Source organism: Chrysemys picta, chromosome 2 (genome assembly GCF_011386835.1).
Source record: "Chrysemys picta bellii isolate R12L10 chromosome 2, ASM1138683v2, whole genome shotgun sequence".
In the NCBI taxonomy this organism is placed as follows: domain Eukaryota; kingdom Metazoa; phylum Chordata; order Testudines; family Emydidae; genus Chrysemys; species Chrysemys picta.
In genome coordinates, this window is record NC_088792.1 from 250152807 (window position 1) to 250176177 (window position 23371).

Consider the following 23371-nt stretch of genomic DNA (forward strand, 5'->3'; position numbering starts at 1 on the left):
GAGAAAGCTCTACAGTCCCAGCTGCGCTCCAGCCATAGGAATTACGATACCTTCGGGAAGGTATCAAAGGACATGATGGAAAGGGGCCATGACCGGGACGCCCTGCAGTGCAGGATTAAAGTGAAGGAGCTGCGGAGTGCCTACCGCAAAGCCCGCGACGCAAATGGCCGCTCAGGTGCTCCCCCTGCGACCTGCCGATTCTACAGAGAGCTGGATGCGATACTTGGGGTTAACCCCACCTCCACTCCAAGCACCACCATGGATACTTCAAAGCCAGTGGGGGAGGGAGAGAGGAGGAGGGGGAAAACAGGAGTGATGGTGATGGGCTGGATGGAGACACCCCGGAATCCCTGGAGCCATGCAGCCAGGAGCTCTTCTCGAGCCAGGAGGAAGGTAGCCAGTCGCAGCAGCCGGTACTTGGCGGAGGACAAACAGAAGAGCAGGTTCCCTTTAAGCGGGTTTTTTTTTCGGGAAGGAATTTTTTCGGTGCGGGCTCTTTTGGAGAGGAGGGTTAGGCATGCATGCCTAGATGCGGAATAGTGCATTGATGTGGTTTATCACATCGCGGTAATCGGCCTCGGTAATCTCCTCGAATGTTTCATCCATAATGCGTGCAATGCGCTTGCGCAGGTTTATTGGGAGAGCCACTGTGGTCCTTGTCCCAGCCAGGCTAACGTGTCCACGCCACTGTGCCGCGAGGGGCAGGGGGACCATTGCTGCACACAGGCAAGCTGCATATGGGCCAGGGTGGAAGCCGCATTGCAGTAGAAGACCCTCCCTTGCTTTCCAGGTCTCCCTCAGCAGCGAGATATCATCCAGGACGAACTCCTGTGGAAAATGTTGGGACAGTGTTCAGTGTAGGTGCCCCCTGAAGCTGTTGGCTCTCCCCATGGCACAGAAACCCAGAGGACAGTGCAGCCCTGAAACAATCAGTCCCCCTTACTCACCATTTTTGAGGCTCCTGTGGGATATGTGCGCTCTGTTTCGGACGGGAAAATTATGCTATTGTGTAGACCCTGTGTGTTTTCTACTCCTTAAGTGCGGGGGGAATCATTACTCTGTCTGGTATAAACAATGCTGCCTCTGTTAAATGTTGCATTTTGCCTATACAGCTGCATCAATCTTGAGATCTCAGCCGTCCCTCTTATCACCTGCTCAGAGACTGCAAAGACTCAGGAAGAGACCGTGAAAAAAGCAAAGAAGACATGCTGCAAGGAGTGATGCAGCAATCTATTAAAGAGAATGAGAAAGCACAGAACTGGAGGGAGAGAGAAAGCAGGATCCGCCAGGAAAACGCAGCACACCGGCAGCAAAGCACGGAGCACCGGCAGCAAACCACGGATCGGCTCATAAGCATCCTGGAGCGCCAAGCAGACGCTATCCAGGAGCTCATAGGCATGCAGAAAGAGGAGCAGTATCGCAAGCGCAAACGCCACCCCCCCCTACAGCCCTTGTCCCAAAACTCTTTCTGTTGTGCCCCACTGTCACCTCCAACCCACTTTCCCCAACTTCTGTGTTCTTCACACCACCAGCTGCCTCCAACACCAGTATCTTCACCACCCATCCCTGAAAACCATGACCCTTACCCTCTGCAGTCAACACCCATCACCATGCAGTATAGCTGCCCTGAAGTGCAGCACTCACTGCACAGCACACCAGACAGGACATACGCGAATCTGTGATTGTACTGTTCCCCACTTCATGCCCTTGTTTCTTTTCAATCCATTTTTTTTTCTTTTCAATAAATGGATTCTTTGGGTTTGAAAACATTCTTTATTATTGCATAAAGTAAAAGACTCCTTAGCCCAGGAAATAAACAGGCACTGCAAGTCTGCTTGTCTGCTTAGCAAACACTGATTCCTAAAGATTGGAACTACTGCATTTCACTCCCATGCAGGGCACCAGATATCACTGCTGGTTTTCAGCCTTAAATTGCTCCCTCAAGGCGTCCCTAATTCTTGCAGCCCCGCGCTGGGCCCCTGTAATAGCCCTGCTCTCTGGCTGTGCAAATTCAGCCTCCAGGTGTTGAACCTCGGAGGTCCATGCCTTAGTGAAGCTTTCACCCTTCCCTTCACAAATATTATGGAGGGCACAGCACGTGGATATAACCGTGGGGATGCTGTTTTCGGCCAAGTCCAGCTTCCCATACAGAGATCGCCAGCGGCCCTTTAAATGGCCAAAGGTACACTCCACAGTCATTCGGCACCGGCTCAGCCTGTAGTTGAACCGTTCCTTGCTGCTGTCAAGGCTCCCTGTGTAGGGTTTCATGAGCCACGGCATTAATGGTTAAGCGGGATCTCCAAGGATTACAGTGGGTCAACTTTCCCACTCCAAACTGGTTTGCGACCGACCGGTAGCTGTCTGGAGTTGCCAGCTTCCAGATTGCAATAGCCACCCGCTTCTCCACTGGCAGGGCAACTCTCAATCTCATGTCCTTGCGCCGCAGGGTGGGGGCAAGCTCCTCACACAGTCCCATGAAAGTGGCTTTTCTAATCCGAAAGTTCTGCAGCCACCGCTCGTCATCCCAGACTTCCATGATGATGTGATCCCACCACTCGGTGCTTGTTTTCCGAGCCCAAAAGCAGCTTTCCACGGTGCTGAGCATGTCCGTGAATGCCACAAGCAATTTCGTGTCGTACGCGTTACGCGGCTTGATAGCATTGTCGGATTCCTCACCCTCACTGTCACTTTGGATCTTAAGGAATAGTTCAACAGCCAAACATGACGTGCTGGCGAGACTCGTCAGCATACGCCTCAGCAATTCGGACTCCATTTCCCGCAGACAGATCGCGCTACACAGAAACCGTTGAAAGATGGCGCCAAAGGTGGACGGAAACAAAGGGATTTCTGGGATGCGAAGCGATGCATCACGGGGCATTGGGACAGGACCCAGAATCCCCCGCACCCACTCCCCCTTCCCACAACGCACGGCGCCAGAATGGGAAGAGGTGCTCTGTGGGATAGCTGCCCATAATGCACCGCTCCCAATAGCGCTGCAATTGCCGCAAATGTGGCCACGACAGTGCGCTGGGCAGCTGTCAGTGTGGACAGACTGCAGCGCTTTCCCTACTCAGGTGCACGAAGTCAGGTTTAACTCACAGCACTGTACATCTGCAAGTGTAGCCAAGGCCCAAGACTCACTGGAGTTAACAGGGAGACCGCTTTTGCAGATGGATGGCTTTCTGCCCCCAGGTTACAGGCAGGCTGATGTAAAGCTACTGCTGGGATGTGCATTGGATAAGCATTTAAAGTGTCTGAAAGACCGATTCTGCCACTGATTTTTTCCACAGCTTTAGCTACAGTACCATCTTGTCACTGAGAGACATGGGCTGCTTTACAGTTACTTCAGGAAGTTACTTTGTCTGGAAGTTGGGGGCAGATTGTGAAGGGCATATGGAAAGAGCCAAAGTTTGTCTGTTTGCTAACGAAGAGAGAAAGGGATAGACAGACTCCACCCGTAGAAAGGAGTCTCAGATGACAGCGCTGAAAAGGAACACATGTTCTATTTGCTCGTACTTTGTTTTTCCTCAATGCTTCAGTTTCATTTTACTGCATTGGCTCATGAGCAGAACTGGTTGAATAATGAAAGTCTATTTTTGCAAAAGATTAGGAAATGTTAAAGTATTGTTTGTTTCGAATTGTTCCAAAAATCAATTTATTTTATTAAAAATATTATTTAAAATGTTATCAAAAATCTTCATTTACTAAAAACCCATGATTTAGGAAATTTTAAAAATTGGTAACCAGTTTGATGTTTTCCATAAAAATTTGCGGGTAACATGAAAAAGCCACAATTTTTTAAATTGAAAAACGTCAATAACGTTGACAGTATTTTGGAAGAAAATATTTGTAAAAAGGCCAAATATAACATTCAGAAAATGTTGATTATTTCTACTCCTGAGCAATAAAGGGGCTTGTCTATAATAAGTATCCAGGTCTGAATAAAAAAATCTCTCATTGGCAAAGCTCTCTACTATACTAAAATGGTCAAAAGAGGAAAAAATGGCCACAAATAAGGCCATGGGTAATCTCAGGGCTACTGTATGTATCATGTTGCTGTTCCTAATGCTATCTCCTTTACCTTTTGCAGTTTATATCAATTGAGACTGACACTCAAAACTCATAATAACAAATTGTATTGTCTGTGAGGGTTGCCAAACTGAGAGAAACAATAGTACGCCTACAAAACATATAGACATATTGGTAATTTGTCTTCACCAGGCAAAATGGTAATAATTAAGTAAAAGATTATAGGTGAAATCTGGACATTATTCAAGTCAATGAGAGTTTTGTCACTGAATTCTATGGAGCGAAGATTAGGGTCGCCAACTTTCTACTCATACAAAACCGACCACCCCTGCCCCGCCGCCCTCCCTGGCCCTCCTCTGAGGCCTCGCCCCCTCCCTGGCCCTTCTCTGAGGTCCCGCCCCTGCTCACTCCATCCCTCCTTCCTCTGTCGCTCGCTCTCCCCACCCTCACTCACTTGCTCATTTTCACTGGGCTGGCTCAGAGGATTGGGGTGCTGGAGGGGGTGAGGGCTCCAGCTGGGGCGATGGGATCTGGTATGGGACCAGGGATGTCTGGGGCCCAGGGCTTTCGGCCATCCCCGCATGGTGGGGTCCAGGGTCTGGGGTTCCCAGGTCGGGATCTGGGCTGCCGCCATCCTGCCCTGCCTCACAGCCGGGTCCAGGTCAGGGCTGTCGCCAAGACCTGCACAGAAGGGTCCGGGGTCCCTGTCACCCGGCCCCCTGCCCAGGGCTCTGCTCCTGGCACCGCTCTGTGGAGGGATTTCTGTGTGGGAGGCACTGAACATAAGGTCTGTGGGAGGGCTCAAGGGGGTGGGGGGCACACTATGGTTCTCAATCTGCAGCCCAGGTAACACATTGTGGGCCGCATATGCAGCCCACAATGATAAATAGGTTGAGAACCACTGGTCTAGAGGTATAAAACATAGGTCCAGCTAAGTGCAACAGAAAAATCTTTTACCTGACTATTGAGAGGGGCAAAGAATCCTCCTTGTACAATGCCTCACAGGAAGGTTCTCCTATTTAATAACAGGGTAACTTGTGTGGAAATTTTCCAAGTCACACTTCCCTGGACTTTTGCTGTCCTTGCTCTTTTGGAGTATGAATTGTGCTTTTGTACTTGTGGTTGCCAGATACTGTATTCTGAAACCAGTTCATCTCTACTTCCTAACAGCTGTTCTGAATTTTTTCTTCAGTTTCCATTTATGCCATTTTGCTTTATTAACTGAGCTTGGCTAAAAATAGCAACTCAAATTGACATTATAGTGATATATGAGTTTTTAAAATAATCTAATTAGTTTTCTTTTTTACCTGCAAGTTACACACTTAGGATTTTAACATATTTTCCTACCATATTTTCCATACTCTTGGTTACCAGGCTAATAAACCTGTAGTGTTGATTTAGACATGTATATAGTTACTTGAGTGAGGTGATTATCATTTGACTATATCTAGTATGAGAAGGTTATTGCAATACTATATTTAGATCCAAATTGCTTAGGATCAAATCCTGACATACAAGTGTAGGTGTTTCCTAATGCTAAGTGTAATTCAGTAGCAGAAAACTTGAGGGAGACTACCAAACTCACATCATGTCCCATATACTGGAACAAATATTTAACCAGGAAATCAAGGGCAATATTTTGTCATAAAAGGAAACTCTAGTGCTTTCCTTGTAAAGTGGTGAGTCTTCTAAATTAGGACTGGTTTTAGAACCAGTCAATAACAGCTAAGCCATTGGACTCTTCTTTCTTTCTTCCAAATTATCTTTAATATTCTCAAGTTTATAGAAAGGAGATAAGTGTATTTTAAATAGCCCAAATGCTGCCAAAACCTTTTAGAACAGCTTGCTCCACACCGCCCCCTGTTTAATCTGGGAGTTTGGATTTCCCAGTGCTGCAGCTCTGAAAGAGGAAATTCAGTGACTCAGTAGATAGGTCATGAGACTTTGGGAACATGGTTTGAGTCTCATGCCTGACAGAGCAGCATCATCCCTGTTAAGTATTAAGGTTTTTTTTTAACTACACAGTTGACTTCCAGGCTGACTAGGATTCCCAGTTCCTGGTCTTGGTGGGGCTTGTTACCTTTATGACAGAATCAATACCTTCATAGCCTCATGAGATCCAGATGTTTTGGTTCCTTTTTTAGATTGAAAGGACTTGGCTGTGATTTCGTAGTTTTAGCTGCTTGCCTTATGGGTTGAAAGGGAGGAGGGGATATATGCTTAAAATGTGTTTTAGCTTTGTTTGGTAGGAATACATATTTAAAAATAAATGAAGGGAAAATAATGGCAGGGATCAGTCTCATAGAATAGAATATTAGGGTTGGAAGGGACCTAAGGAGGTCATCTAGTCCAACCCTCTGCTCAAAGCAGGACTAATTCCCAGATAGATTTTTACTCTAGTTCCCTAAATGGCCCCCTTAAGGATTGAACTCACAACACTGGGTTTAGGAGGCCAATGCTCAAACCACTGAGCTATTTGCATATGCAAGTGATAAACTCTACATTGATGCATTTAAAAGTTTCAATGTAAGAAAGAGATGTAATAAGCCAGAAAGAAGTTACCTCTTTTGTGGCAGATTCATCCTGCACTAAATATACTCTATGGACAGGATCAAGTCACAGGAATGTAAAGGATAAATGTCATTGGTGTGCAGAGAGTTAGGCAGGCAACTCCCATTAACAAGAGCCAGTGTGTTCCATTTAATTCTCTGTGCTGTGTACCATGGTGAGAATTATACCATTAAGTATGTTGCATTATTGCAAGTTGCAGCAAATACATTGGTCCCTGACAAAAGTGATTATCTCAGTGATCTGAGTTTTTAATGAGCTTGCATATGAATGAAATTTTCAGTACAGGGAGAGGTGGAGGGAACAGCTGAGCCCACAGTTATTCTGTAATCCTACAGTTATATTCAACTGTTTACTTATGAGAACAAAATGCAGTCTTAGCCTGTTTTGATAAACAGCAGTTACCTCTGCACCATCTAAAGGAAATAAAGGATAGTCTTACATGAAACATATTTCTTCTCTCATACATAGGAACCTTAGTATCTTATTACAAATGCTCAAGTTGGTGTGGTGAAATCAGCCCAGACCACCTCTTGTGGAGCCTAGTTATTGTTGTTTTCTAAATCCACTTTGCATATATATGCAATTACTCATTACATTCTAATGGACAAAATGCTTTAAAAAGATAGTCTTCTCAAGGATAAAGAGCAGTTCTAACCTTTGTGGCCTGTTTCTTCCTCCCCACCCCCATCCCAATCTGGTTTTACTGTGCAAAGACATTCTGTTTTCATACCCCTACAGCATGTGCTAACAATTAAACAGTTACAATATAAATGAGGAGGAAAAAGGCAGTGTTGTGTACTGTGGGTGGTTCATTTTGTCAGTTTAATATTGAAAACATATGTGAACATTTATATAAATAGAAAACAATTGAAAAATGCCATACTGTTAGCAGCAACTTATAAAATATTCCTACAATGGTTAAGTGGTCTTTTCTGCACACCAGTGTTGCTGATACCTTGAAATTTGCTTGGTGTGGCTAATTTTGCCTTTCAGATAATCTTTTTCCCCATATTCATTCTTCCATTCACACCAACACTTCCCTCTATCAACCACAAATAGTCTGTCTCAATTCATTTACATGCTATCAATCACTCTTCCTGCACTAGAAAGCCTTGTAACATGAATAGGACCCTACCAAATTCACAGCCATGAAAAATGCGTCACAGACCATGAAATCTGGTCTGCCCTGTGAAATCTGTTCTTGTGCGCTTTTACCCTATATTATACAGATTTCATGGGGGAGATCAACGTTTCTCAAATTGGGGGTCCTGACCCAAAAGGGAGTTGCGGGGGGGAAGGAGGGTTACACAAGGTTATTTTACAGGAGTTGTGGTATTGCCATCCTTATTTCTGTGCTGCCTTCAGAGCTGGGTGGCCGGAGAACGGTGGTTGTTAACCAGGTCCCAGCTCTGAAGGCAGTGCCCCGCCAGCAGCAGTGCAGAAGTAGGGGTGGCAATACCATACCATGCAACCCTTTACTTCTGCGCTGCTGTCTTCAGAGCTGGGCAGCCAGAGAGTGGCAGCTGCTGACCAAGGGCCCAGCTCTGCAGGTAGCAGCGCAGAAGTGAGGGTGGCAATACCATACCATGCCATCCTTACTTCTACGCTGATGCTGGTGGTGGCTCTGCCTTCAGAGCTGAGTCCTGGCCAACAGCTGTTGCTCTCCAGCTGTCCAGCTCTGAAGGCAATGCTGCTGCCAGCAGCACCGCAGAAGTACGAATAGCTGTACTGCACCCCTACTACAATAACCTTGTGACCCCCCCCCCCCCCAACTCCTTTTTGGGTCAGGACCCTTACAATTATAACACCATGAAAATTCAGATTTAAATAGCTGAAATCATGAAATTGACCAAAATGGACCGTAAATTTGGTAGGGCCCTAAACATGAGTACTGTTTTGAGCAGAGTTATTGTTTTGAAGACATAACCAATGCTTTACAGGCATCTAATGGAGCTGCTCAAGAGCCAGTGTTTGAAATGCTTCTGTTACAGGCCAAATATGGTACAATGGTCAGCATTAAAAAGTTAGCATTTGCCAGATTGTTGCTATGAATGATACCCAGATTTTCCCCTCCTACACCTAATACAGGAGAGAAATGTGGTTACTGTAGCAAATATTGTCTTTTAACTGGGCCACTCTTGTGTGACAGATATTGCAGCCACATGTGGTATCTTTGGGGACCATATTGTATTTTACATAGAAAGCATGAAAGTCTCAAAAAGCCATTATACTGAGATGGACCACACAGTTTGAGCTGGTAGAATAGCCCTTTGTACCAATACAAATGTATTGTGTTTTCCTGGCTCACTTTGGGGTGGAAATAGGGAGTGGTTTCCTGTACTATCTTGGATCACTGTGGGTGGGGTGGGGGTTCCAGCAGGATCTGGGATCACTAAGAGGTGATTAATGCAAATTAATCCTGTCTATGTAGATTCTCCACTTTTCGAAGCTTCTTCTGCTGGGGAAGAGAGGGAGGGACTGATTTTAACTGTTTTCAGGAGGCTGGGGGACAAAGAAAGACTTCTGGTGTAAAAGGCTGAGTTTAAACAGACTCAGGGCCTTCCTTTTGGCTCAGCAAACAAGCCCTTTGGTTGTAGAGTGGCTCCAACCCTTGCAGAAGGATTGGAAAGACTTTGACCTAACAGACTTCCCATGTAGAAGATGGGAGAGTCCGGGTATGATTAGTGAGCATTTAAATCCTTTTATCCTTTTTATGTTTTTTCTATGATGCTTTTGCCTTAAGAATAAATGTCTTTTGCTTTCTTAGAGCTGTGTGGTCATTGGTAAAAACCCTGTCATTGTTCTGGCAGTGAAAGTAAAGAGCAGGGGGCTGGATACGTGTGAGAGCTGCTGAGGATATCACTGTGTATGACAGGGGGATGTGCAGCCATAAAACCCTGGTCAGAAGGGAGTGGGACTAGAGACAGCTGATAGCTTGAGGCCTGAGACCTGATTGGGCACTCCTGGAGCAGAATGCGGAAGGGGAATACAGGTGCAGTTACCCAGGAACTGTGACACCTTGTACATCTGTGTTCAGGCACCGGGGGACTGAAATGTTTTAAAGCTGTCCTGAACACTCTCTCATACTATCACTGGCAGCTAACACAGCCTGAAATCTAAAGCTTAGAATCTTACACATTCTATCATCTATACCCATGGTTTTCAGCCTTTTCAATACGGTTAGCACATTACAACAGAATGCACTTTCTGGTCCTTCTTCTCATCTCGCCATAAGGAAAGGGAGGGTTGTCGTGACCCCAGGGTGAGAACCCATGACCTATGCAATTGCACTGGAGATAGGGCTGAGAGGACACTTCCATTCTAATTCCCTGTTCCCAGTTAGTTGTAACTTTTTTACCTTTCTAGATTGAAACCTTTCAGGCTTTTCAACTCAGCCAAGAAGTTAATTATTTTCAAAAATATCTTCATTTGTTTAGCCATTTTGTTGTCCAACAGTTGGGGAGGTGACTTAGTCTTTATTTAAGTTGCTTTTCAGACACTTCCTTGTGTTCAAACATCTCAAAGACTTTTCTTTTAAAACTTTTAGCATGCCTATTCCTGAATTAGGAACTCCTGTTTTTGCCACATCTGAAATACTTTGATCTTGAAAGAACCAAGCTACAGCCATTAAAAATAGCACATTGAGCATGCACAGCACATTCTATTGCTGAACTTCAGAAAACCTGTGGCACCAGGGTGACAGGTTTTGAACGTTCATTGGTGGTAATATTTGTGTGAGATTATTTTCATAGTTACCAGTGAGTCAATTTAGCATGGGTCTATCATTCATGGGAAGAACTGCTCAATAGCACTTTTTTTTCTTGTAACGCTTATGCAGTCATGAATTTCCCAGACATGTGCGTAGAAGCAAAACCTCTAACTTGTGAGGATGGAGTGTGTTCTGTTAGGTGCCTTCAAGACAGTTCAGGTATAACTAGTTCTAAATTGCCTCATAAGGGTCGGGGTGTTAAGAGGACTAGTTAGTAGTGCAATGAGTTCGTGCCACCAGACTGGCTATTTTGTAAAAGCCTTCTGTCTTACGTTGCCTCAGAAAGGAGAGCCTTATCAGCAATTCATATATGAGAGATGAGGCTTTTTGTTTTATATAGTTCATCTATATACATCTCTTGTCTGCATTCTCTTTAATTTTTCGGTATTGCATGCTCTGTTAGTAACATATCGCTAATGGCAAATATTGGATTCTTACAAAAATAGTCTGCAAATAAATATTAAAATGATCTTTTCTTATGTGTTCAGGGTAACATCTCCAACTTTGACATCGTCATGGAGTCTGATTCGGGTACCTTCATGCCAATGGGCCTGGCTTTTACAGGCAGTGATAAAGCTCGTGCCATCCTGAAGGAGATTATGCAGCTGCTGCAGCCTATCAATGTTACAAACATTTACGAAAATGGTGGTGAAACAGACACTGAATATTGGGTGAGAGATGGAGTACCAGGTGAGAATGCTGGATGAAGTCATAGACAACGTGGCTGAGTTGGCCTGGTTTTTTCTGTATGCTGTTACTTCTTAAATTCCGCTTGTTGCTCTATTTGATCTTCGACAACATTTTAAAAAAATCTTTTCCTTGAGTAATATTTATTAGAGAGGAAATATGTAAATATTTAAAGACTAACCACAGAATTAGGACAGAATATGTGTTTGAGCATCAGTTTAATAAAGATTTAGATTATGCATGGGACAACAGGCCTAAAATCTTCTTTTAGGCTTTACGATTTATATTAATCTTTCCTATACCAGTGGTATAAAAATAGTAGAGAATTCTTTCAGCTTTATTCTAACACAGGACCCCAAAACAAAAATATCCCTTTGAAATTCAGCCCACTTCTCACTTGTTCTTATTTAATTTAATTTTAAAAAATTGTTTTCAATACATTTATTCTGTGGGGATTCAGCACTCAAAGACCAAAAGGTGATGATACACTAAAATCTAATGAAGGACAAAGCCCTGTAAATGTATTTGAAAAATAGTTTCTACATTTATTCTCAGTGACACTTCTGAACCTCGTACAAGTAGCAATCTTCTTGCAAAAGTACTGTGATTTGAAACTGGAGCAGGACAAATCTTTTTGGACAAATAGTTTGTTTGCCGATAAATGCATTTTTGGGTTGACAAAAACTGTTTGCAAATTTGACGTGATAGCTTCAGCTGGGGAAAAGTTTTTCAGGGCCAGCAAACTGTGTATGTCCCCTTATAACCTTTAGCTGTGTATGTGATGTTCTGTCCCTTTATAACTTTAGCCAGTGGTTAAGGCATTTGCCCAGATATGGGAGACCCAGATTTGAATCTGCAGTCTGGAGCAGAGGCTTGAACTCAGATCTCCCCTCTCCCAGGTGAGCATCCTAACAACCAGGCTATAGGCTTGAAGGATCTGAGATTAATTGAGCTTTTACCATGTTTTCAACACTTGAATAATAACTGAAGATATTTTGGTTTTTAGTATTTAAAAACAAAACAAAAACTTTCTTTTTATGCTGGTTTATGTCTAAAGTACTTTGTTGTCTATTTGTGATACTGGAATGATGCAGACACATGTCAGATATTTTTGGAATCTTTCTGGTACTGCAGTGGGCTGTGGAGTATATGCCTCTTACTTTGGGGAAAATGTTGTTTGCTTAGGGCTCAGATCTTAGTTGCACTATTTCTACTCATGGGTGGTGGATATCATAGGCTGGGGGAGGCTAGGGTGACCAGATCACAAGAGTAAAATATCAGGACATGTGGGGGGGACAGCCACAGGCTCACAGCCCCCACCGGAGCCATGGGGGTGGAGGGCACACATGGGGGCAGGGGGCGCTGCAAGCTGGAGGTCACGTCCGCATGGCCGCGGCTCCAGTCCCCACCACAAGCCACAGGTCACGGGCACATGGCCCCAGCTCCAGCCCCTGCCGCAAGCCACAGGGCAGGGGTGCACGGCTCCAAGTCCGGCCCCTGCCGCAATGGGGGTGTCTCAGGGCTGGGGGTTGGGACACGGCAGGGAGTTTGGGGTGCTGACTCCAGGAGGGAGTTTGGGTGCAGGAGGGGACTCAGGGCTGGGGCATGGGTGGGGTGTGGGGTATGGACTCCAGGAGGCACTTAACTCAGGCAGCTCCCCGGAAGTAGCAATATCTCCCTCTGGGTCCTAGGCACAGGCGCGGTCAGGAGGCTCTGTACAGAGCCTCGCCCGCAAGCACCGCCCCCGCAGCTCCCATTGGCTGTGGTTCCCAGCCAATGGGAGCTGCGGAGCTGGCGCTCATGGAAGGGACAGCACGCAGAGCCCCCTTGGCCGTCCCTGCACTAGGACCCAGAGGGAGATATCTCCACTTCCGGGGAGCTCCATGGAGCCAGATAGGGAGCCTGCTAGCCCTGTGCCAACCAGATGCCTGGCAACCCCATAATATTGGGACAAATGGCATCCCAATCGTACATTGGTCAGGACACGGGACAAAGAGTTAAATATTGGGACAGTCCCGATTTTATTGGGATGTCTGGTCACCCTAGGGGAGGCTATGCGTCCCCGAACAGCCTGGCATGGCCCCGCCCATGCTCCATCCCCACGCCTCCTCCTGCAGCTCCCAGCGCTCTGCCCTGGCCCAGGCTGGCTGGAGCTGGGCAACCTGCTGTGGGGACTCGGGGCAGCTGGCACTGGGGCCGCGCTGCCCGCCCAGCACTCGGACTGCACCGCCTGGTGCTCCAGGGCTGGGGGCGCTGCGTCTGCGTCACCCGGCACTCCAGGTAGGGGGTGCTGTGGCCGTGCTGTCTGACACCAGGATCCATGGTCAGCATGCTTTGGGCTCCTGCAGGGAAGGGGGAACTGAAGGAGAGGGGCTGGGGGATAGCCTCCCCAACGGCCAGGTCACCAGCTGCCCATGTTTCTATTCCATGCACAAGTTACTAAGAAGCACATCAAACTGCTGTAATCCTGTAATTTACATGTCCTTGATCCTAGGCTCTAACTGAACCTATTTTACACCTGCATAAAAATATGCTAAATTGAGGGATGGGTAAGAGCTGCCAATGGTCAATAACCATGCCACTGCCATCTGCCTTTCTTCCAAAAATCTGTGGATCTGTACCGCTGCTCCTGGATTTCAGGTCTAGATGATCTGTATATCTGTGTAGTCATTGGCACATGAGAATTTCCCAGTGCATGTTTAGAAAATATAAAGGGGCAGAAATGCTGTCATGGTAAAATATGCTTTGACTTCTGTGAAGAAAGATCCCTTTTTATAAAGAGATGGATTTTTCTAGGGACTAATGAATTCCTGACTAATTCCTCCCTCCCAGGGCCAGCTCAAGGCACTAGCTAAAGAAGCAGGTGCTTGGGGCAGCCAATACTAAGGGGCGGCACTCCGGCCGCTGTTGGGGTGGCACGTCCGGCTCTTCGGTGGCAATTCAGCGGCGGATCCCTCCGTCCCTCTTGGAGCGAAGGACCTGCCGCTGAATTGCCACCAAAGAGTGGAGCGGTGCGATTGCGCTGCCGCGGCTTTTTTTTTTTTTTTTTTTTTGTGGCCGCTTGGGGCAGCAGAAAACCTGGAGCCGGCCCAGCTCCCTCCACCCCATATTGTCTATTTCCATGTGCCCCTCACAGATCGGGACACTGCCCAACCACCAATGCTGCCACCTAACACAGCCTTTACCACTTACATCTGTGGTCATGCCCCTGGTTGCAGAGGTGTGAATGGGTATGTAGGAGTATCTGGAACCCCGGCTGTTGTTTGTGATGGGAGGGTCAGAGGGGTTGAAGGGGAAGCATTGGGGATATAGAGAAATTCACCTGTTTGTGAGGTGCATGATGAGAGAAACTGTATGGGGGGTGGGGTTCTTTAAGTTTCAAATCTGTTTAACCCAGTCAATAATAATACTTAGTTGTTATATAGCAATTTTCATCAATTGAAATTCAGTTCACCTTTAACGTTAAACATTAGGAGCATTAGCTGGTTTGTTTCTTTGCTGTATGAAACTTTGCTTCATTTAACCGCCTGTTAAGAGAATCACTAAGTACCCTCACAATGCAAAGTATGGTATTTTCCCCTTTAGAGATGGAATAAAAGAATTAACTCCATTAAAAGAACTGCTGCTTCAGATTGTATCATACTGTACCAGAGAGAAGGCTTTAAACATCTTGCAAGCTTCACGCTTTGTCTGCAGTATTCTCATTGTTCAAATGAACACTTACGGTATATAATAATATTGTAACAGTCAGAACATGCTATAACAGCTTTTCCGATGTTATCCAATTTAAACAAGCAGTCAAGTGTTGACACTTCATCAATTTCATTTACATAGTTTCCTGAAAATACACTTGGCTATTTTGTTTCCACAGCATATTACAGAAAACATGGAATGCATCAGCAATAAGAATTTGTGACCCAAAAAATTCAGTTCCTTATCATTTAAATTTTTACTGTATTAATTAGAGTTCAGGAGTAGCTTCTATTCCAAGTATTAAAATCCACCTCCTCCTTTGAGTCAGAAAGCCCAGTGAAAACAATATTAATTGTGCTTTTTACATTCATTCATAACTACCGGTACTTCTGGTAAAGGTTTAGATTAGGTTTAGCTAGTCAGGAATTTATCCACAAAAGAATGCTGGCTCTTTGGTCTGGAAGGTTTACCTGATTCAGAGAAGGGACCCACTCTCTGGCCCAATTCATATTTAATTATACAAATAAATAGGAGAGAAAGATCTCTCCTACAGGTGAGATTGACTCTCTAGACCAGAGCACTCACCTGGGATACAGGAGACCTGGGTTCAAGCCACAGTTCTGAATCAGGGAGAGGAGGGACTTGAACCTTGGTCTCCCATGTCGCAGGTGAGTGCCCCAGCCATCAAACTACTGGCTATTCTGAGGTGAGTGTCTTCCATATTTTTTCACAAAAAATTCAAAAGATCTCATTTTCATTCAGCGTTGGAATTAAACAAAATTCTGAAACCTCAAAATTTTTCACAAAACAGAATTTTTGTTTTCCACCCACTCCTAGTTCAGACTACTGAACTCATGCATCTCAGAGTCTAAGCTATTCTCTTTTACATGGGAGTACAATTGAATATTGTAGCACTCATTTATCCTTTCCCTTAAATTGTGGAACTGCACAGAGTACCCATATTTGTAGTAATAATAGCGCTAACTACTGTCAGGTGCCACAGATGTGCAAAGTGATCTAAAAACATTAATTAAGCATCCAAACAACACGTATGTGGTACAAGAGGTGGAATCTATGTGGAAAAACACAGCAGTGGGATTTAATACATTGTGTAGCTTCTGAATGCTTGAGAGATTTCCTGCAGTGGTCTTTATATTCAACAATTTGGAGAATAATTTGAACCAAGAATGAGAAATCTCTATAATCGTTGTAAAACCAGACAATATTGTGTTTCTAACATTTGTGGTATTATAACTGTGTCTTTTTTCATAAAGCAATAGGTAAAGGCAGTTGATTGCTGTGAAGTCTATTATAGGATGATATAGTGATTTGAGATGGCCATTAGTCTTAAAGAACTAGTTTGTTAATTATTCAATTGTCTTCCAAAATCCTTTATTTCAGTCGTTTTTATTACACATTTCTTTTTCTCTCAATTAAGCTTTATTTCTAAACTCTATATACACATAATGCCTTTTATTACAGCACATTTGTTTTACCAAGAGGCTTGGTCAGCACTTGCAAGTACAGTATATTGTTTCACATGTTGTGTTATAACAGGCTTGTCTGGTCTCTGAACAGGTGGAAAGACATGTAGTGACCCTCACTAGAAAGATGTTATAATATTTTAGTCAAGAAAACAAGGTATCTGATATACGAATGAGGCAGTGTGTGACTTCCTGCACTCCCCCTTCCTGTCTCTGTCTCTCTCTCTCTGGTCTCAGTGCCACTAGATGGGACAGAACACCACATCCAGAAGGTGTGTGGGTTACACTTACTCCCAGCAACTCAGGGTCTCCTTGCATGGGTGGGTGGGCAGGCCAGGCCTATTTTTCTGTTCTCCTCCTGCTACATACAGAGTTCTGTGCTGGGTTGGTATTGGTGATCCCTCCCCATAGCCGTGGCTTTTGGAGGTAACGCTTTGATGAGATACATAAGGTAGTCCCTCTCTCACAGCTATTGCTTCAGACTGTCTGCAGACACAAGCAGTTGTCACTGAATTGGCGACACTTGTCAAGCTTTTCCTTTCAACTACAAGGGCTAAAAACTTGAATTAAAACTAAGATTGATATAATCATGTGACTCCACGAGTCAGAGCCCTGAGCACAGGAATGCAGCATCTGTGCTTTAATTAGGCATAGGCAAGAATTGTTTCATCTGAAGGGGAGATTTTTGGTAAGGTGGGGAGAGGGAACAGAAAATAAAAGCTTTCTTTAAAAATGTAGAAAACAGCATCTCCCTTTAACTTTTAGTATTTTCATAAATTGCAAATTAAAATACTCAATGTAGGATGTCACACACTATTGCTCTGAACATCAACTCCAGCAACTAAGCAGGAGTAAAATGACTCCCTCTTTCACAGGAGCACGTAGCTGTGTGCTAGATTCCAAAAAATGTCAATCACCGGTCACCAGAAATAAGCTCTGTATATAGATATTTGAGTCAATTATGCCGTTTTCTAGTTTGTTTATCCCAATTCTGTCTGTTGGACTCTATATTCTGGATTAGGTTATGTCTATCCTACAAACTTTGGTCAACACAAGTTACGTTGGGGGTAAAGATGCCAAAGTTAGTACACCTCTACCTCAATATAACGCTGTCTTCGGGAGCCAAAAAATCTTACCGCGTTATAGGTGAAACCGCGTTATATTGAACTTGCTTTGATCCATCGGAGTGCGCAGCCCCGCTCCCCAGAGCACTGCTTTACCACCTTATATCCAAATTCGTGTTATATGGGGTCGCGTTATATCGAGGTAGCAGTGTATATCGTTTGTGAGGTGCATACTTGACTCCTTGCATCAGCACTGTGACATACTCACCAGGAATGCTTGTGCTGATGCATGGTGCGGTGCATTCTGGGTAGGTGTCCCAGTTTGCCACTTGCCATTGTCCAATCTTTTGGGAAATTTTGGCAATCCATGGGTGGGGCAGAAATAAGTAATCAGGGATGACTGGAAATAAGGGGTCAAGTTCTCCACCCCATAATCCCATCTTTATTCCATAATTTTCTCACCTTTTTTTTTAAATTCCATAAGCCCATGCAGCATCTTTTGCTGCCCACCGTCTCTGGCAGAAGCATAGAGCTCACACAGTTCTGCACTGTTGTCATGAGCATTGAAAACACAGGATGAATGATCCTCCAGTATTTGCAGAGCTGCAGGAAGAACCACAATGGCAGGGGACATGACAGTGTTGTGGAAGACAGATTGCTGGTGGGATATCCACCAAATATGGCATGCAGCTCATAAAAGCTGCAGACTGTTGGCCTCCCTGGCATTCTGGTATGCCTGCCACAGTTCCTTTGCTTTCACTTGGCACTGCTCCTTGTGCCTGTATGACAGGTTCAATCACAGAAACCCCTTTGGGACTGTCACCTGATGTGCTGAAACTACCTCTGAGCCCATTTTCTCTGCCAGTTTGGGCCTACAGAACCCTGTCTTGTTGAGCTAGATATGCTAATCTGCTGCAACACAGACCTAGGGTCTGACCAACCCCCCCTCTCCCCCCAAAGCCGCAGACTTAACTGAAAACGGCTTAGCAAGTGCTCCTGTCTCTAGCACCCAGACACTCAGCTCCCAATGGGATCCAAACCCTAAATGAATCCATTTTACTCTGTATAAAGCTTATACAGGGTAAACTCATAAATTGTTCCCCCTCTATAACACTGATAGAGAGATATGCACAGCTGTTTGCTCCCCCAGGTATTAATTACTTTGGGTTAATTAATAAGCAAAAGTGATTTTATTAAGTATAAAAAGTAGGATTTAAGTGGTTTCAAGTGATAACAAACAGAACAAAGTAAGTTACTCTCTTGTGGGCAGAAACCCCTTTGTTCTTCTGTGCAAAGTCACAGCAACAAGATGGAGTTTGTAGCCACCTGGGCAAATCACATGTCCATAATGATTCAGCTTTTTGCAGGCCGATGCCATTGTTTACATGTTAGTTTGAACATTCCCAGGAAAGCTCAGGTATGGATTGGCGTCTCCCAAAGTCCATTGTCAGTTAAGTGTTTCTTGATTGGGCACTTACTGAGAATAGGCCTTTCTCAAGAAGCTGACCAAATGCTTCACTGAGGCTACTTAGAATCAAACACATTAAGATACAAGTACATAGCCAATATTCATAAGTTCAAATACAAAAATGATACACACATACAGACAGCATAATCATAACCAGCAAATTACATCAAGGCCAGCAAATCCTGGCCTTGATGTATGACACCTTACTTGACCTCTTTTGTGCAAGATTTGGTGCAACTATAAGACTTTGATTGCAACAATGATTTATAGGGTCACAATTCATGTCAATAATGTCACACCCTGTCATACCCCTTCACCTGAATCCCCCAGGCAGTCTGGTCGTAGATGTCCATGTTTCTATGGCTAGTCCATAACTGTGCCTGGCCCACAGGCCCAGAAGATCCCATGCCTCCTGTCGCCTCCAGACAGAAATGTGTCTGAAGCATTTAGCTGGCATGGTCAGCAGGCAGTTGCACACAACAAAGGAGAGCTGCAAGGTGTGCTCTGCAAGCAGGACAAGTATTTCAAAAGTACATGGCATTTTTAAAGGTGGGGTGTAGAGAGTGGTGACTTCCAGTCTCTGAGATCCCTGGGCAGTGGAGTTCACAGTTATGACAAGAGCAGTCAGTGTCTGGCATTATGGAACTGCTGCTGGAGGACTGTCAGGGTCGACATAGGTCACATGGTGTTCACTCTTGCACTGCATTGACCACAGTACTTTGACCATGGCTCAATGCCATTGCAGGGGGGAGGGGCTGTTTAACTGCATTGCCATAACAGGGTGCTTATATCGACAGGAGACAAATTTGAGTATAGACACTTGTACAACTAGGTTGATGTGGAGCGACTTACATCGACGTAACTTAGTAGTGTAGACTAGGCCTCAGTGAATCTGAGACACATCCTGATGCAGCTCTTGCTTAGAGTGTTAATGTGGCACTTTGGGGTGACACAGTAGTTTATGTACAACCACCAACAGTTTAAAAACAACTCCTCTCAAGTACATAGATCACATACATCAAGGCCAAGATTTTTTAAAAAGCTAGATTCATGAGCCCAAAGCTAGATTCATAAGCCCAAAGCTAGATTCATAAGCCCATGTGTGTCACCTAAATAAGAGGCCTAACATTCAAAAGTACTGAGCACCTAGCAGCTCCCCACTGGGCCACTGACTTAGGCTCCGTAGCCATATTTAGGTGCCTATCTTTAGATACCATTTATTTTTCAAAATAAACCTAAATCTTGGACAAGTGGGATATACTTGTCATATCTTGGCATCAATGTATCAATTTCTGTGAGCCACCCAGTCTCCCTTTTAATGTCTTTTATTATGGTACAGGAGGAAAATTTAGTATATGAGCATGTTTCTCAGCAGAAGTTAAATTTTGTGCAACTTGGGAGATATTAAATTAAAGCAGTATGCTAGGAGAACAATTTTAATTGCTTGGCACTTAAAGAACCTGCTATAGCTATTACATCTATTAGAACCATTTAAAATCTTGATTGAATTTAGAGCCATGAGTATTAACCTGTAAAATAATTCAGCTATGGTTTTCATTTATCATTGTCCCATAAAAAATAAGTTTTGAGAACTAGGAATTACTTTGCTGTAATTAAATGAATTAAATGTACTGTAACTTTTATAAAAGTGGATGTAGATTACTTCATAGGGCATTATTAAAATGCTCACTGTTTAGCATAATATCACGTCTATATTAACCTTTCAGAACTTGTCCTGTCTATAAGAAAGGCTGTTGTATCCTTGTGACATTCCCCGGGGTGCAGTCTGGACTGCTGTGTCCCCTTAATTCTCCAGCCTGGGATGCTTTTTACTCTGCTTTGCTGATGAGCAGCAAACCCTTCCAGACTCTGCTCACTCACAGCCACCAGCATGTAATGTCACTTCCAGCTGAATACATGAATGCTATGCCCAGGCATCCATGAATTATATATAGGGTGAGAGCCGCATATGCCCCAGCCTTGCAGGACCCTCCTGAAGGGTATAAGCTTATAGGCAGTCCATCATTCCAACAATGGGTAATGACTATGCACCAGGCTTGTTGACCTAAGTAGAGATTCCCAAGCACTTCAACCAAAACACACTGGTTTAGGCAAAACAATAAAACAAGTGTATTAACTAAAGGAAGACAGATTTTAAGTAATTACAAGTATAGCTGCATATGAGTCAGGATTGGTTACAAAAGAAATAAAAAGATAAACATGCAAGCTAATTCCTAAACTTTACCAAGGCTAATAAGCAAAAAGGTTTCTTTCACCAAAAAGCTTACAGCAGTCTGTGCTAGCTGGAAAGCCTTCCAGCTAGGATCCCTCTTCCCTGGTTCAGTTTAGATCAAAATATTGTAGGGAAGGTTTCTCAAGTCCAGGATTGTGGAGGGAGGAGTAGAAAGGGAGAGGAGAGAGCTCCCCTTCCCAATAGCTAATAACCTGGTAGTTAGGACATTCACTTGCAAGATGGGAGACCCAGGGCCGCCCAGAGGATTCAGGGGGCCTGGGGTCTTCGGCGGCAGGTCCCAGGGTAGAAGGACCCCCCGCCACGGGTCTTGGGGCACTTCAGCAGCGGGTCCCGGAGCAGAAGGACCCCCCGCCGCCAAACTGCTGCCGAAGACCCACTCTCGTGGGGGCCCCTGTGGGGCCCGGGGCCTGGGGCAAATTGCCCCACTTGCCCCCCACCCCTCTGGGCGACCCTGGGGAGACCTAGATTCAATTCCCTGCTCTGCCGGATCTTTCACATCCCAGATGAGAGCCCTATCACCGGGCTATTGTCTATTCTAGGTCTCTGTCGCTCATGTTTTTTCTCAAATAATGTCGAAAGGTTTTGTCTTTGTTCCAATGCAGAATAAAAACAAATTTCAAAACATCGCTACTTTTTTTCATCTTCAAAATGGGTATAGTTGTTTGCTGGCCATGGCTCGGACAGAAGTAAGGGTTTGATGCAGTAATTACTGGCTGAGATTCTGTGTTATGCAGGTCAGACTAGATGATCGTAATGGTCTCTTCTGGCCTTAAAAATATATAAATCTATAAGTAAATCTCATAAACTTTTGATATAAAAAGATGCTGCCTTACTTTTAACTCTCAGCCATCTCAAATATACTTGATGTTTTCAATATCAAGGGAGCTTTATCTTTTATTATGAGCAAATGTACTACATTTTGAGAATCCTAATTAATACAGAGATAGCAGTGCTTGTTAAGTTCAGCCTTTCTGGAAGAGTTAAACTATAAAATTAAACTGCGTGGAAAGCTTAATTATAAATTGTTGCTGCATTACTTCAGTTTTCCTGCTTTATTAGAGGCTATTCTCTTTTTTATAGTCACTTGCACCGCATTTTAATTGGTAGTGTTTCTTTGGTGGCGATAGACTAAGGATCTACAACACACTGGATTAACAACTGGTATAACATACCATTTACCTTATTAAAGAGAGGAAGCAGCCCTTAAAGAATCTCATATGAATATTTATAAATATTAAATAGCCTCATTAGGTTTAACAGTGAAATACGGAATTAACAGATTTAAAGAATATTGTAGTTTCCAATGGTTCTTGTATCTTTTTTTGTTACTGGATTTACCGCTGTGAATACCAGTCCAAATGTTGCATCTTGTTCCCTTGTTTTGGGCTGTGGAAATAGTAACATGACATGGATTAGAATAAAAACACTTAATGCTAAACACATTAAGCACTTAACCACATGAAGGTCTCAAAACATTTCAAAGGCATCAATTGATTAATACTCAGAAGCCCCCCTCTCTTTTAGGAAGATTAGAAGTGTCTCTTTGAGGGTATGTGTACACTAAAAACTTAAGTCGACCTTAATTACTTAATTACTGTGGTGGTTCATGTCCATACTGTCCTTCTTCTGTCGGTAGTGTGTGTCCTCACCAGGAGCGCTTCCATTGACTTGAGGGGCAGCGTGGGGGGCTGAGAGACTGTGTTCTCAGCTCCATACACAGCTTCCTTCCCGCTCCCAGGAGCTGTGCTGCCATGAGGCTCTCAGCTCTCTGCTGCCCCGAAGCTCATGGCTCCCCGCTCCCCGCCAGGAGCACAGCTGCCCCCACCTCTGGATCTTGGCTCCCCACTGGGTGGCTGCTGTGCTCCTGGTGAGGAGCCGAGAGCCCTAGTGGCTGATGTGCTCCTGGTGGGGACCTGGGAGCTTTGTGGGAGCGAGAAGCCAGGAGCCTCAGGGCAGCACCAGGCTCCCAGCAGGGAGTGTGGAACTGGGAGCTTTGGTGCAGCCGAGCTCCCCACGGGGAGTGGGGCAGCAGCATGGCTGGGAGTGCAGAGCCAGGACCCAGGGGACAGCCAGGCTTTGAGCAGGGAGCCTGGCAGATGCAGCCTGAGAGTCGGGAGCCAAGAGCCTGGGCAGCAGCCTGGTGGGGAGTGGGGAGCCCGGGGACACCTGGGCTCTAGCTGGAGCCCCCACTCCCACCTCTTTCTTGTCAGTTTCACAGCTCTCACATGGAGCCATGAAATTGACAAGAATGACAGCCAACAACTGAGGTAGTAGTCACCCTAACTACACCGACATAAGCCCTACGCCTCTCATGGAGGTGGAGTTATTATTTCGGTGTAGTAGGGCACTTAC

The 23371-nt window shown here is 44.7% G+C and overlaps 1 protein-coding gene across 8 annotated transcripts in view; it reads left to right on the forward strand.

Moving 5' to 3' along the window:
* The window catches only part of CPQ (carboxypeptidase Q), a 334290-nt gene that overhangs the window by 229815 nt on the left and 81104 nt on the right, over positions 1-23371 (forward strand). For all 8 annotated transcript variants that reach the window (XR_010598021.1, XR_508784.4, XM_065582156.1 and 5 more), the window contains exon 7: positions 10858-11059. Coding sequence is in view for 6 of the 8 variants with exons in the window: in XM_065582156.1 (XP_065438228.1) it covers positions 10858-11059 (202 nt within the window). In the remaining 2 variants the exon portion in view is untranslated. The remainder of the gene's footprint in view (positions 1-10857; positions 11060-23371) is intronic.